The 15,810-nt window shown below is 36.5% G+C and overlaps 1 protein-coding gene across 2 annotated transcripts; it reads left to right on the plus strand.

Annotated features, from left to right (window-relative positions):
• Nucleotides 1-71: 71 nt before the first annotated feature.
• NASP (nuclear autoantigenic sperm protein) lies at nt 72-14,658 on the plus strand. 2 transcript variants are annotated; one of them, XM_081949055.1, is made up of 15 exons: nt 72-195; nt 1,443-1,499; nt 2,207-2,317; nt 3,191-3,271; nt 3,969-4,072; nt 4,812-5,705; nt 6,893-6,960; nt 7,490-7,566; nt 7,661-7,734; nt 9,189-9,377; nt 11,431-11,597; nt 12,038-12,091; nt 12,173-12,232; nt 13,154-13,282; nt 14,501-14,658. In XM_081949055.1, exons 2-15 carry the CDS (start codon nt 1,450-1,452, stop codon nt 14,543-14,545), a joined length of 2,103 nt encoding a protein of 700 aa, XP_081805181.1. In that variant the 5' UTR covers nt 72-195; nt 1,443-1,449; the 3' UTR covers nt 14,546-14,658. The 2 variants fall into 2 exon arrangements, with proteins under 2 accessions (XP_081805181.1, XP_081805182.1); XM_081949056.1 differs by lacking the exon at nt 72-195 and adding an exon at nt 789-808.
• Nucleotides 14,659-15,810: the final 1,152 nt, after the last annotated feature.

Genomic DNA, 15,810 nt, shown 5'->3' on the forward strand with positions numbered 1-15,810 from the left:
CCCTGTGCAAGCGGCCGCAACATATTCTGGGAAACGTAGTTCCTTTTCCGTGAGAGCGTGCTTCGCGCCACTGGGGCGTGTCTTCGAGGGCTACTATATAAGCGTCCGGAGGGGCGGTGGGCTGCGTTTGTCTGCTGGTTATTGCTTCGCTTTTGATTTTCTGTGGCGGGTCCTTGGTTACCATCGCCTTTTAAGGTACAAGGGGCTTGAGGCAGGATTTCTTTCTTCCGGAGCTGGATAAGCAGGAAAGGGGGAGTTGAGCTCGTGGGTTCGTGTAATGAGGGGGCGGTAGCGGCCGCGATACCAAGGAGCTTTTTCGGAGGCTTTGAGCGTTTATTTTCCTGGTAGTAATCTGCGATGTTCGTGCACAGCTGTACGGTTTTTAATTTGGGTTTTTTTCCCTATAATTTTTCTTCATTTGTTTGAAACCTCACCGATTCCCCCCCCCCTTTTTTTTTCTGAGTGGGTTCGTACGTGCCGTCCTCGGCGTGATGGAGGCGGCGGTTCTTTAAAAAAAAGAGACACCACGTGACCTGGCTGGAGTTTATGCCGCCATTTTTAATAGCTATCAATCTGGCGCGCGCCAAAGCAGGGGAGGGGGGGGTGGTGGTGGAGGAAGGAAGTGAATCACGTGGCCAGCCGTCTTGGCCCATAGAAAGCGGCCGTTGAGATTTGGCGCCGAAAGCGCTGACAGGAGAGGCGAGAGGTGGCCCATTGTCTCGTCAGGTGGAGGCTTCCGTGGGAAGTGAGACGCTTTCTCTTGCAGAAGAAATGGCTTTAAAACACGTTTGAGAAACCTGAGTTATTGGTATTGGTGCCAGTCTGATATCACCTCACACATTTGGGCGTATTAAAGGGCCTGGGGTGTATTTATTGGATGATTGTTGTCAGTTGGTGAAGCTTAACCACCTGTAGATTTTTTAAATGAAAAAAATGAAATATACTTGAGAGACTAAAGCTTCAAAGGCAATTGTGCAAAATATTTTTTAAAGTTTCTTCAATAATTATTCACATGCTTGTGTAGGTATTTCAGAGGGCCATATGATATTTTTTCTTTGGTTGCCATTTAAAGCTATGAGAAGTAGCAAGTTGTAGTTGTCCATGCTGGGGTTTCTTTGTCACGAATATATATCAGGTCACAAAGGCCTATTAAAATATATATAAACCCTTTTTAAAGCTTCTAAATTGAGTTTTCAATTTTAATAAATATTGTTCATTTATTGCTCTCTGGACAAGGAAAAAGCTACTGATTTGCCACTGCATGAGAACTTAAGAAAAACAGTCAACCTATCTAAAGTAGCAAGTTTTTTACAGCACACTTAATAATTTTAAGTGTTAGTCTAAATACTTGAAAATGTGACAAATGTTTAGTGTTTATGTTCCAAATGCCTTCTGTCTAAACTTTGAAAACTGTTCCTAGTTTACCTAACTTAATTTTTCAGTTTCAGGATGACAGAAGAGGCTTCTGCTCCCTCTACTTCTGCTGACAAAACAGAAAGGTAAGAAAATAATTGGATAAAAAACATGTGCAAGCCAGAATAATGAACTAATTGAGCTCTTCCTCACTTAAACTGATAAAGGTGACATATTTTGTGCATTTGTGGTATTGATTTTGGAGTTGGTATTAGATGGTAATTTTTGTGTGAAAACCTTTAACAAGGTCAGGGATAGGGTTAGTATGAAAATATATAGAGTATTATTGGGCCAAGCATAGTAAATATAAAAAGTGGTATAAATTAGTAATAGAGAGGAACATGCCTCTGCTCTGCTGGCTGCATTGATTACCAATCCATTTCTGGTTCCAATCCAAGGTGTTAATAGCATGAGACTGGGTTATTTGAAGGACCTTTCCCCTATGCTGGGGATCCCATCAGCTAGAAAATTTTACTTGGCAGGTCCTTGGTGATAGGCCTCTTGTGCTGTGCCCCTCCCTTTAATGAACATCCTTCCCTTCAGCTTTCTGGAGGTTTCTCAAGACTTGGTTCTTCAAGCAAGCCTTGGAATCCTAGGGACTGGCAAAATACTTATATGGCTGTTGAATAATATCTCTTTACTTAATCTTTTTATTCTGCTTTGTGCTTTATATAATAAAGTTTTTAAGATTACTATAATCTCGTTTGTATATTTTGTTGTATTGACCATTGTTATGTGAAAAGCTGTGCAAAAAACTATTATGGAAAGACAATATATATTTTCATACTTCCAGTATTGATGTGGATGGGGAAGCCAAGAGACTACTCGGCTTGGGACAAAAGAATCTAGTAATGGGAGATATTCCATCTGCTGTTAATGCTTTTCAGGAAGCTGCTAGCCTTTTGTAAGTATTTAGAGCATTCTATAAATCTTTTAAATGGCAGTAGCATGTTGAAGATTTGAGATTATATATAACAGTAGGGTAAAAGATGTTTACTCAGCTATAATTTCCTAGATATATTTTTATCTGAAGATTTTAGTCTTTGTTTTCACTCACTTTTGATATGTTCTACTTAGTTCATCATTTAAGCTGATTCATTAAGAAGCTAACATGGCAAATAAACAGAATGGATTTTGTCTGTTGAGCTATAGATTTATGGTTTTCACATTCCAATTCAGTCCAGGTATAACAAAAGATTTATCTAGCACAAAACTTGTATCTAGCACAAACCTAATTTATTCAGGTTTCCGCTATCTAGCTTATTTTTTTACCTACATGGCACTATGATTTAATATTCAGAACAGCTCCTTCTCAACTTAAGACCACAATTGAGTCCAAAATTTATGTTGCTAAGTGAGATATTTGTTCAGTGAGTTTTGCCTATTTTAAGACTTTTCTTCCCACAGTTACGTGAATCATAGCAGTTAAGTTAGTAATATTGTTGTTAAATGAAACTGGCTTCCCCATTGATTTGGCTGGTCAAAAGATGATCACATGACCCTGAGACACTGCAGCTGTCATAAATACATGCCAGTTGCCAAATGTCTGAATTTTGATCACATGACCATGGGTGTGCTGCATCCGTCATAAGTGAAAAGCATGTCACTTTTTTTAGATCACTGTTTGAACGATCACTGAATGAACTATTGTAGATCAGTTATCTATAGTTTGGAGATTATATTAATTAATTTGAAACATTATATTATCCCTTAATACAATTTAAGTTTAGTTTAAGTAATTGTCAAAAAAATGAGTTTATGTCTAATTTTTCTTTAGGGGCAAGAAGTATGGTGAAACAGCAAATGAGTGTGCTGAGGCTTTCTTTTTTTATGGAAAATCACTTCTGGAGTTGGCAAGGTAAGTTGATATGTCCTATCACTTGCCAATTGAACCTCAATATATTAATTTAAACTTTAACCAGTCAGTAATTCATACAATTCTACTTATTGCTACTGTTCACTTGTGCTCTAGTTCTTCTATGTGCAAGGCTCTTTCTATGCCATTTTATTTTCCAAGAAAGACCCCAGAATCATATTTTCATAAGTGTGTGTATGTGTATATTCATACTAAAGATGAATATCTATGGTCTGAAACTAAGTTACACATATCTTCCAAAAAGTCTTAAGACACCAGAATAGATACTTAATTATTGAAGATGTATCACGACCTAATAGTTTTTCCTAAATCCAGTGTAGAACTTTGTAAATATTTGTGAACAATATACTTTTATTAACAATTGGAAAGAGTATAGTTTAGTTTATTTGTTTGGGTTGATTAATCTTGGCTACCTCCATTCCTAGCTGTTCTTTTAAATGAGCCATATATTTACTTTCCAGAGTAAAATATACAATATGAAAAAGTTTGTGTTATGCTATATCATGGCACTGAATTCTTCAAAGTGTTCCTAGATTAAACATGTAATTTCTTACAATTTGCACTAAACTACCTGTATAAAATATTAAAGTTTCCATTAAACACTGGTTAATGACACTAGCATATAGTCATGGTCTCACACATAGCCTGTAAATCACTTCATTTAACATTGTTGTCCTAGAATGGAAAATGGGGTGCTGGGAAATGCTCTGGAAGGAGTGCAGGTGGAAGAGGAAGAAGAAAAAACGGAAGACTCAACGGTAGAAAGCGCTGATAATATAGATGGTATGTAGAGCTGTCTTAATGCATTAGAGAGATGCCAAGCTGTATGTATTCTGAATGAATATGAGGCATAAATTGAGATTGTTTGCCTTAAATAACACAAATTTAAAGTTACAGTGATTTACTAAGATCACTTAAGTAAAAATTGCAATACTTAGAAAAAATTGCTAAATCAATGCTTCTATTAAATTAAAATACTGCCACTTGTTCTTCTTGGGAGAGGATGCCTACTCTTTTTCTTTATGAAAGCCATGATTTATATACTTGTTTTAGAAACGATTGGAAATATACCTTAAAGGAAAATTTTGAGACTAAACCAAATTTGGCTTGCAACCAACTCATGTATGGTGCAGTGCTATCTAGTCTTATTATATAAGATTTGATATATAAATTCTGTTGTAGCCATAAATGGAAATTCACTTCAGAGAGTGAATAGTTGCCTGTCAAAGTTGCTTAAGCCCCTCAATTTATAGTGGCTTCCTCTGCAATGTTTGGTGTCAGTTAAAAGAAGCTTGGCATCTCTTGCTTGGCTGTTAACTCTTGCTAGTACACAACTCATTGCTTAAGCTCAACTGCTTGCAAATCATAAATGTTACAGAGGTGCTTGTTCTTAAATTAAAAATAAGTATTTGGTATTTTGGCAGCAAGGTGTTAGTGGGAAATAGGATGGAATGTGAAGATCATTAATGCTTATCACTAAATTCGAAGATTTCTTTGTGCTTCATCTTCCTTCTTCATGTAGAAGAAGCAAAGGAGGATTTAAGAGATCAGGTATATAATGCCATGGGGGAAAACGAATCCAGAAAAACCTCAGAAGAATCTCTGGTAGAAACTAAAGTGCAAGCGAAAAATAAAGATGCAGAAGTGGAGGAAGTTAGAGAAGAAAAGGCAGCTGTGAATATAGCTGACAATCTTGGAGAAAAAGAAAAATCAAGCAAGAAAGTAGAAGATATGCAAGAAAAACAGGTCAGTGAACAAACCATGGAAGATTCATTAGAAGTTAGTGCTACTGCAGAAGAAAAGCCAGAAGAGACAACTGGAGGAGGAGAAAAACTAGCAGCGGAAGAAACCCATGAAGACATTGTACTTAAGAAAGTATTGGTTGTAGATAAGGCTTCAGGGGAAGAAAAACTAATAGCTGAAGAGGCTGCAGAAGCAGCTAGTGGAGACTCTCTACAGAAGGAAGTGACTGCAGAAGAAAAGTTAGCTTTAGAAAAGATGGAACAGAAGGCAGAAAAGCTTGTAGTTTTGACTGCTGAAAAGCACACAAATGCAAATCTAGAAAATTCAATAGTAGAGACATCAGCAAAAACTTCACAAGAGACATTAGAAGAAAAAGAATTGGTGTCTGCTGTTGATAAAGTAGAATGGAAGGCAGAAAAGGCAGAACAGACAACTGTGGCTATTATTCAAGAAACGGACATTGTTGTTGGACAAGAAAAGGTGGATTTGAAAGAGGAAGAAAAATTGAATGAACCTGTAGCTTCAGGGGAAGTTTTACCTACATCTCCAAATGAAATTACTTCTCCAGGGATTGTTGACCAGTCATGTGAAATAGAAATTGAAGAAAAAGCTGAAGCTGCTGCTAAGGTAGAAAAGGAAGAAGAAAAGGATATCGAGATGGGAGAGGGAGAAGGTAACAGGGATAGAAAATACTTGTGGGTGCTTTTTTGTTTTAGAATGCTAACCCAAGTTAAACACTAATCCATTCAGAATTCTCTTTGCCTCAAGTGAGGGAAAGGGGTATAGCTAGGGAGAAATATAAAGGGGCACAAAATAGTATAATTACTCCCCCTCCCTTTTTTTTTTTTGGCCAAACAGTTAACTGATGGACATAGTAAAACTATTGGATGATTTGGGGCTATTGTTAGTCTAAGCAGTAAATCTTAAAAGTGGTGGCCACTAAAGAATGCTGAATGGATGTTCACTGCATGCTCTAATATTGCAAGACTAACTCAAAGCATAGCTTCCCTCCTGTCATTATATATCAAAGCAGTAGGATTGACCAGAGTATCATTACCTTAAGATGTTGAGGTTATAGATTTATGCTAAAAAAATAACAACCTGCTTCCATATCTAGAAATATAATAGTGCAACTAGCAAATTCATAATTCTCATGCTTTGTTTTCTGTCTTATAACATGATTTTTGGAAATTTATCTGTTCAGTTTTTAAGCAGTTAAATGTCTTAATAATTGCAGCTATTTGCAAAATATAATTGTCATATTAAAAGGGACATGTCAATAAGCATATTTCAGAAGTTTCTTGCAGAAACTTGAGATTCTACCTATTAAATGTTTTTATAAAGTAGATTGTATTATACATTAAAATGAAAAGAACAGTAAGATGCAGAAGCATACTATTTACTTGCTCTGTAAACAGCATATTTTCTCAAAAATTGCTGAGTAACTGAACTATCCCACCTTAATCCTTTTGAAATGGGATCGATCCATTGTAAATAATTCTCACTAGAGAAACTGACCAATGCACTGAACTAGTCTAAAAGTTAATTTTTATTTAGCGGAGGCAAGTACCTTTAACTGTTTTGAGTTTATGCATTGGAAAATCTTATATAGATAGGAATGAGTTAACTTTGGTTAAAAAAATGGAAGTATTCTTCAAATTAAATCATTAATCTGCAGATATTTTAAAAAATAAGCATGAATGTTTCATGAATGTCTTTAGAATTATAAAACTGAGTAGCATGCAGATGAGTTTAGGAAGAGTTTTAAATAATGATGCTGCAAGAATAGCATTGAATAAAATAAAGAGCCAAGTAAATAGCATGCCAGTAGTGTATATAAACAGGAAACTCCTCTTACAGAGACAGAAGGGTCAGAAGAAGATAAAACTGAAGAGGAGAAAGAAAATTATTCTACAGCTGAAGAAAAGGTGAAGTATAAATCAGTATTACGATCTGTTAAAAGCTATTAGTATTATACAGGAGAAAATGTATGTCCTATTAGTATAGGTATAGTATAGTTTGCTGTATCCTGAGAACATGTGATCACCTTTTGCAACCTTCTGAGAAGCAAAGTCAGTGGGGAAGCCAAATTCACTTAACAACCATGTTATTTTAACAACTGCAGTAATTAACTTAACAAAGGTGGCAAGGAAACAGAAAAGGAGCAAAACCCACTTATCAAATTTCTCAGCAACATAAACATTGTGCTCAATTGTGGTCATATATAGAGGACTATCTTTAGATAAAGAGATAGGCGCTTCTCTGAGGTAAATCTCCTTAAGTATTTTCTAGTTCTGTAAAAAAATAATTGTTTTAAAACTGTGTGAAATAGTCTCTTAATGAGTGTGTATTTCTATGAGAAAAACTACTTCAGTGCCAGAGTCAATATTTTTGATTGCTATTAAGGCATTGGAAATTGGTACTGTCTAATATGATTAATGCATCATATTGCTTCAGGAGAGTGAAGAAGATGAAGTTGGAAACTTAGAGCTGGCTTGGGATATGCTGGAATTGGCAAAAGTAATATATAAAAGGTATGTCTTAGGAGTTCTAATAAAATAATACCCTTAACCATACTACTGATGAATGTTTTTACAGTGTATTTTCTGATTTGCTTTTTTGGTCTAGGCAGGACACTAAAGAAGCACAGCTCCATGCTGCTCAGGCTCATCTAAAACTAGGAGAAGTTAGCATTGAATCTGGTAATTGACTTAAAGTTGTCCAGATGTGCTATTTTAATGGGTTTTGCATGTTGTGACTGTACATGAGAGCATGTCTATTGTGCATTGTCTGTCAACCTTTTAGTCATATTTTACATTAAAATTATACAAAATTGAAATAGCATAAATGAAGTATGTCATATACTCTGTTTTGCCAAGTTTGATTTATGTATATTCTGAATTGACAGTTGTATTGTTTCATGTTTTTATTGTAATTAATATAGAGCTCTTTGATTCCTAAATTACATTTTAATAGTTGGCACTTTTTTCATTGTTCTAGCACTTAATTCCTAATTAAACTGATACAGGTAGTCTTCAACTTACAACCATTATGGAGTCTCCCCACTGCATACACAAGTTGTGACAGTCATAAAGTGAGCCGTCACATGACCAATCTGATTTTATGACCTTTTTTTGCCATAGTTGTTAGGTGACTCGTATAGTTACGTGCATCCAGTTTCCTCCTTTGACTTGCTTGTTGGAAGCCAGGTGGGAAGATTGCAAATGGCGATGGGACACTGCAATTGTCATAAATACATGACGGTTTCCAATTGCCCAAATTTTGATCCTGTGATCATGGGGACACAGCAGTGATTGTAAGTATGAGGATCAATTGTAAGTTATATTATTTCAGCGCTGTTGTAACTTTGAATCATCACTAAATAAATGGTTTTAAGTTGAGGACTACCTGTACAATTGCTGAAGAAGGGAAAAAAGGATAACATGGAGAATGCGTATTGCTTTGTTAGTTATTATTTTCCTGGTTTGCAAAGCTATAATTATAATCTTGAACTGAGTCAACTTGTCTTCAATATATGTTATAGTGTATTTTTTGGACTATAAGATATACCTTTTTCCCTCAAAAAAGAGGGTGAAAATCTGGGTGCTTCTTATACACTGAATACAGCAATGTTTTGCCTCCAGAAACCGTGCCCCCTTCACCAAAATGGCCGTGCATAGCCTTTAGGAGGCTTTCAGAGTGTTCCTAGGGGCTGTGGAAGGCAGAAATGAGCAAAAAACGGGCTGATTTTTGCTCAGTTTTGCCCCCCCAAGAGCACTCTATAAGTATCCTAAAGGCTATGCATGTCATTTTTGGGGGGGAAAAAATGTGGCCCTTTTTTGCTCGTTTCCCCTCCTCCCCCAGGAACACTCTACAAGCCTCCTAAAGGCTATTCATGCCTCTTTTTTAAAAAACGGACCCGTTTTCACAAAAAGGAGCTGTTTTGGGGAGGTCTGCAGAGTTCAAAAACTTTTTTTTTTAAAAAAATTGCCTCTTCAAAATCTTGGTGCATCTTATACTCCGGTGTGTCTTGTACTCCGAAAAATACAGTAATTATTTTCCTAAGCAGATGTGAATATTTTTCTATATTGCTTTTGGAATTGAGTTTGTCTGCTTTTGGGAGAATGTTTATCATGATTTTTGGTGTTTTCTGCAGAAAACTACATGCAAGCTATAGAGGAGTTTCATTCCTGCTTGGCTCTTCAGCAGAAGTATTTAGAAGCCTATGACCGTTTACTTGCAGAGACTCACTACCACCTTGGGTTGGCGTATCACTACAACAATCAGTATGAGGAAGCAGTGCTACAGTTCAGTAAATCAATGGAAGTAATTGACAAAAGACTGGGTAAATCAAAGCAGAAGTTCTACATACTTCTAATTATGTTCCTCCATTACTGCTTCCCGTTTGTTACAAGTTTCAAATTAACATTGGTTTCAATTTGCCATTAGCTTTCTTGGACAACTTCCATAATTTATTGTTTTGGGGGCGTGAGGAAGATTTAGAGATGTGGGTTCAGCTACAAGAGGATTCTGAAAGGAAGGAATTGTCTAGATCAGTTTCAATGCACCTATGTGGAAGACACAAGCATTTTGTTCTGGTGTATGGTATAAGTAGGAACTTGAAGGGTAGGAAATTGTGAAGCACTGTGAAAGTATTGTGGGTGTGGCTCAGATCTGTCTGGGGAAATGAACAGTTATTTCAGTTTGGGTGACACTGGACTTGCTGTCATCCTCTACTATTCAATGGCTGGTGAAATTTTGGAAGAAAGCCATTAATCTGGGATGAAGTATCAGTATGATGTTACATAGTTGCATATAGCCACTGTGGAGTTGTTGACTTGTTGAAGAGTTGTCTGTAAGGAACTGGATAGACCACAACAAGCTTAAATATCAGTAAGAGTTTGGTCTGGGATAGGGTCACTCTTTCCCTGAGGGAACAAAATCCATGTCTTACAAGACTTCCTAGTCTCTGCTAGGTAACTGAAAAGCAGGTGGAACCTGTGGCCAGGAGACAAGTTTTGCCCAGCTTCAGTTGGTGGGCTAGCTGCAAGCCAATAACAACTTATACTGCTATTGCTATGTATTTAGTTTACATATGGGGCTTTGTTCAAAGACTCAAACTACATTCAGTCCAAAATGCAGTGTCCAACCTGCATCTTTAACAATATCTGTTTTGGGTTTTGGTTGCTGTGATGATTATTTCTTACATTCAGACTTAATCCATTGTGTGTGCTCAACCTGAAAAAGGTTGCTGAGCATCCCCAGCCTTTATGAATAAAGTATCTCCTTGGTGTAACTTTAATGTATACATAAATAGGAACACTTTGCCACCTAAGATTCAAGATCTTGCTCTTCCCTCCCCCTGCTTTCACAATGCCTTATTTTATTGCCTTTGTTTTATTACCATTCTGGTACAGATAATGAGTTGGCCTGAATTTTATTTGCAGCAGTTCAATAGTGCAGTGGCACCCAACATTTTTGCACCAGGAACCAGTTTCATGGAAAACATTTTTTAACTTGGGTGGGTGGGTGATGTGCAACTAGATCCTATGCATGTGCAATTTACAATAGGGTTCACTTGTCCACCACTCACCTTCAGCTGTGCGACCTGGTTCCTAACAGGCCATGAACTGGTATCAATCCAGGAATTGCGGACTCCTGCCTTAGTGGGTTGTTCCATTAGATTAGGTTTTACTTTCTTATGAATTGTTCAGACAAATTACATGTAGTCCTTGATTTACAACAGCAATTACCGTCATAAATTGTGACGGTTGGAACATATCCTTCATCATAGGCCAGCTTTTGCCAGAAACTGGAAGTAGGCATAAGCTTCTTGGAAAGCAATAATAAATCGTGGTTACTTGGTGACAGAGTGCTGCAAACAGCTACAAATGCAGGCTTGTTGCTGACCAAAATGTGGTCATGTGACCATAGAGATAGGGTCTTTGAAACTGGGTTGTAAGTCCCGGTGGGTGGAGGGGGTCTGTCATAACTTTAAGTGATCAATTATAAATAGAAGACTACCTACAATAAATATAAGGTATTAATCTCAGTTTAACAAAAGTGATCTATGAAACGTGAACCAAGCTCTTTCTGGTTTTGTTGTGATAATTGAAAAATAGTTGAGGTTTGTTTCTTTTTACAAATAATAAAAAAAATCTGCTAAAAGACCTAAATTTTATTTCTGCCTTTGGTTTAAAATTTGAGTTTTCATTTAAAAATTATTTTAAAAGAGTCAGTGGGTTATTCACAGAAAATTGAATAGTTACTGCTCTCTGATTTTGTTTGGTGGGAGGGAGTTGTGTTTTGTTATTCTGTACCAAGTGATGATATGGCTAAATTAAATGAACTGTTTCTACAAAAAATACTAATGGCTTCTATATTGACATCTTTTTCAGTTATGCTGACTGAGCGACTAAAAGCAAAGGGAGAGGGGCCAGCTGAGGATGAAAAAGAAATAGAGGAACTCAAGGGCCTGCTTCCTGAAATCAAAGAAAAAATAGAGGATTCAAAAGAGTCTCAAAACAGTGCAAGAGTGACTGAACTGGCTCTGAAAGCAACTCTAGTGAGTTCCACCATTGATTCTGTTAAAATAAACAAATTTCAAAATGTTTGTATCAGGGCAAATAAATCTCTGCCTGCAGTATGTACTTTACAATGAAACGTGGTTAATAAGCCTGAAACCTAAAATCTTAGCAGAGCATCTTTAATATTACAGTGACATACCATTGATTTTAACCTTTGAATGCAATAGGAGATAACAGTGTTTCTCTAGATCTTTTTTATAATTGTCACTGAATACAAGATTAGTTTGCTAAATCTGAGAATTTAAAGATTAAGCTTTTAAATGACCTTGGCAATATTTATTGTTAAAACTATTCAGATGTGTTCAATAAGTCAAGTAGATTTCAGAAAATGCCTTTTTGCCCTGATCTGTTTATTTTCTGTAGTTTCAGTAGCTAGAGCCTTTCTAATAGTATCTTAAAAGGATTTATTTCTTTCCAGGTTGGCGGATCTTCCAGCTTTTCACAAGGGTCTGAAAGTAGTGCTACTTCAACAGTAAGTGACATTAGCAATAGCAAGTAGCTTTATGCCATTATAGTTAATATTTCATAGAAACCTCTACTGTTTCTGTAATAGATTCCAGTTGGACACAAAACTGATGGAGCTACAGACATCTCCCATCTTGTTAGGAAAAAGGTGTGTATTCTATTAAATAAACACAATTCTTACTGGCTTATAGTTAATCCTGCAGTTAAAAGGTTAAATCACATTATTTCTACAATTTTTATATATCCTACGTAAAACCTTTCCACTGGGAGCCAGTCAGTCTGGGAACCATGTAGCTTTCTTGATAGCTTTGATGGTATTGTGCTGCGCAGCACCCACTTTATTAATCCTGGTTTAATTTCAAAGTTTGATTGTGGGTTCTGCTGGCACTTCAACTTGGCTTTGTTAAGGTCCTGCAGAAGCATCCATGGTAGTCCTTCAGAACACAAATATTGACATATCTGTAGAAACTGAACTTCACAGCCAAACATCCAGGCCAAATTGGGTTCCCTTATTTTAAATGGAAATGGAGAACTATTCACTAGCATTATTCAATCTGAAATAATCTGTTTAGCTATCTTTGTACTGTTGAGTCTTTGATGCTCTCTGAAGTTCGTTGTTTGCATGAAGATGTTTTATTTTGTTTCCTGCACATTAACAAGGACACTACAGTTCAACTTGAGCTATATATATTATCTTCTATTGTATGTTAGGATTACTCTACGAGTTGCTTGGCAATATATCAATATTGTCTTTTAAATCAATTATTTTATTATTCTCATTAAATAATAGTTATCTCCTTTTTTTGAACTGCTGGTCTAATGTTAGAATTCTAGTCCTAAATTTGATCTTTAGAGTAATACACAGGCTAAGTAACTTGAAGATAATTAACCTTTTTTATTTTTAAACAGTTGAAGAGGACCAAATAGATATTGCATATTGTTTGTAATCTTGCTTAATTTAAAGCAGTTAGCAGTTGCTATTTAATAGCGTATACATAATGATACTAAATATTCTTAAGATTCACATTTAGAGTTCTACTTGATGAAGACTAAACAATTTTGTCTTCAGAGGAAACCAGAGGAAGAAACTCAACAGGGAGACAATGAAGCTAAGAAATCTAAATCAGAACCAGCTGTCAATGGTGGTGGTGATACAGCTCCCAATGGAAATGAGACTGCAGAGAAAATGGAACAGGAGGTGGGCTGTTCAGTCAGGAATCATATAAATTGAAATAATGAAAAACAATTTTTCCAGGCATTTTTTCCTTGTCTATGTTTCATTGCCTGCTGGTTTTCTCCCAAACATATAAATACATACATGCCAAAACACATATTGATGTATCAAATCTAAACAGAAAATCTATGGGGCAGACGCACAACTTGATCTCTACCCCGAGACACTGGCCCAGCCTGACGACAGAGGATTCTCTGCGTCATAATGGGCAACAGGAGGGGACGCCTTCTCCCCCATTATGAAGCACGCTAAATTTAAGTGCTGTGGAAGGTGCTATGAGAGCAGGGAGCAGGCCATGGAGGTGGCGAGAGCAGCAATGTCAACTGCAGCCAACCACCTGCTCTCGCCACCTCCATGGCCTGCTCGCTGCTCTAGCAGCGCTTTGCATAGCATACTTAAATTTAGCGTGCTTCACGATGGGGGAGATGGCGTCCCCTCCTGTTGCCCATTATGATGTGGAGAATTGGCTGCAGCCAGGCCGGTCCACTTTCTCGGGGTGGAGATCAAGTCACACGTCTCCCCGAGCGGCCAAGGTGCACGCAGCACCAAGAAGCGCCCACGAGATGAGAGGCAAGTACAGGGGTGTTTCCCTCCTGTTCTGAAATCCATTCCCACTGTCGCCCTTCTCAGGCCACGGGAAGAGTGACTGGGAGGAGAGGGCGAGGGGCGGGCAAAGCCAGCCAGCCGGAAGCCACAATAGGGGGATGAAAGAGCCGTATGTAGTTAGCATCCTGTTTAGGCTAACTATTGTGTTCTGCCTATAAGGAATCTCTCAGTCTGGCATCCTATCCTTGGAAACAATTACATAAAACTTCAAGAAATTTAGGGGTCCTAGCCCTTTTGCGGTTCTGCAATGAGTCCAACCTAACTGCACTTGATTCCTTCTCCATGACAGGCTTCGTGCTTCCCAACAAAAGTGTAGCAATTAATATTTCTGGATAATTGCAAGCAGTTTATACATGGATTAAATAGTGAGCTTATATAAGTGCTATTATGCAAACATATCTATATTTTTTGTACAGCGAGATATTAAAACGGGCTTATTAATCACTGTTAGATAGTAATAGCTTCTATCAAATTGTCCATCATGTTAGTCTTACAAACTACCAAATCCTTTAACGATGCATGAATTAATTAGCGTTGTAAAAGAAATATATTTATTAAACTTTTTTTTCTTTTTAGACAGGGGGAAGACCACAAGTTGAAACTGTTCAAAGTACTGTATGATAGTTCTTTTAATATTGAACATGCCTCCCAAGGATTGTGGGTTTTGTATATAATGTATTTTTTCACTCTTTGGCAACTTTTTGTATTCAATAAAGATTGTACTCAAACATTAACATTGTCATTTTAAGATATATAAACTTAAATCTTAAAGTTTATTAAGTTAGTGTTCTGGCTTCAAAATTTGGTGATCTGTTTTATATGCAATCAGTATGGTAGTTACTGTTTTGGTACAGTACATTTTTCAAGATTAAAGTGGAATAAATCTTCCAAAAAGTCTCAAACCAAAATAAATAGATGGGAAATGAAAAGTGTATTGAAAAGGTGTAAGGTAAGTATGTTTTTTAAATTGTCTAGTCTAGAACGTGAAGCTTCTGTTTATTTTAAAATTGTAGTTTTGAAATTTCATAGAGACAAAGTATCAAGATTAGGACAAAAACCCAGTTTAAGAAATCATAGGAAAGCATAAAGGAAAATCCAGGTGGGGTCAGAAAATTTGCCCATGGTCCCTTTTGAAAGATTGCTATTATGCACTCAATAAAAGTGATTCATAAAATGTCAAAGAAAAGCCACTCAATAATATGAACATATTGAATCCTGTTCCAAACAGAAACATAGCTTCTTGGATTGTAGATAAAGCAAAATCAATGGCTTTAAAACTCCTTACGTATTAAATGTGAGACAATACAATCTTACTAGTAACGGTATAAAAACTGAAATGTAATTTTAACAAAGTGCCTAGCTAGCAAGAATTAAGAGAAAGATAAACTTCCTTCAAGAAACCTCTTCTATATTGTATCATGACCAGATGACAAGCTTTTGAAGAGAAATACCTGCAGATAGTTTGCTTTACACTGGATCCGTCATTGCCCCTCCCCATAGATTTGTAAACCTCTAAATAAGTGCACACAATATGCTTTTCTGTGTCTAATTTGTATGCAAATGCAATTTGTTGATTATTGCCTGGAGTTAAAAAATACATGAAATATTTTTCTAGCCGTATTGGTAAACATTTTAAACTAATACATGATACATTTTTAGCTTCTTGCTTCTACCAAAGTAAAGTAAGACTGAGGTAGAGTTGAGATACATAAGAAAGTAGCATTTGATGAGAATATAAGAATTTAGAAGATTTACTAAGATAATGATGGCATTTTATTAATATTGTCAAATAGATACATTGAGGTATGTATCTATTTGAACCTTCTACCTTGAACTGACATGGAACTCAATTTCAGACTATAAAATTGTAAAGTATACTGATGTAA

The sequence above is a fragment of the Natrix helvetica genome, assembly GCF_964273705.1.
Source record: "Natrix helvetica genome assembly, chromosome: 3".
NCBI lineage: Eukaryota > Metazoa > Chordata > Lepidosauria > Squamata > Natricidae > Natrix > Natrix helvetica.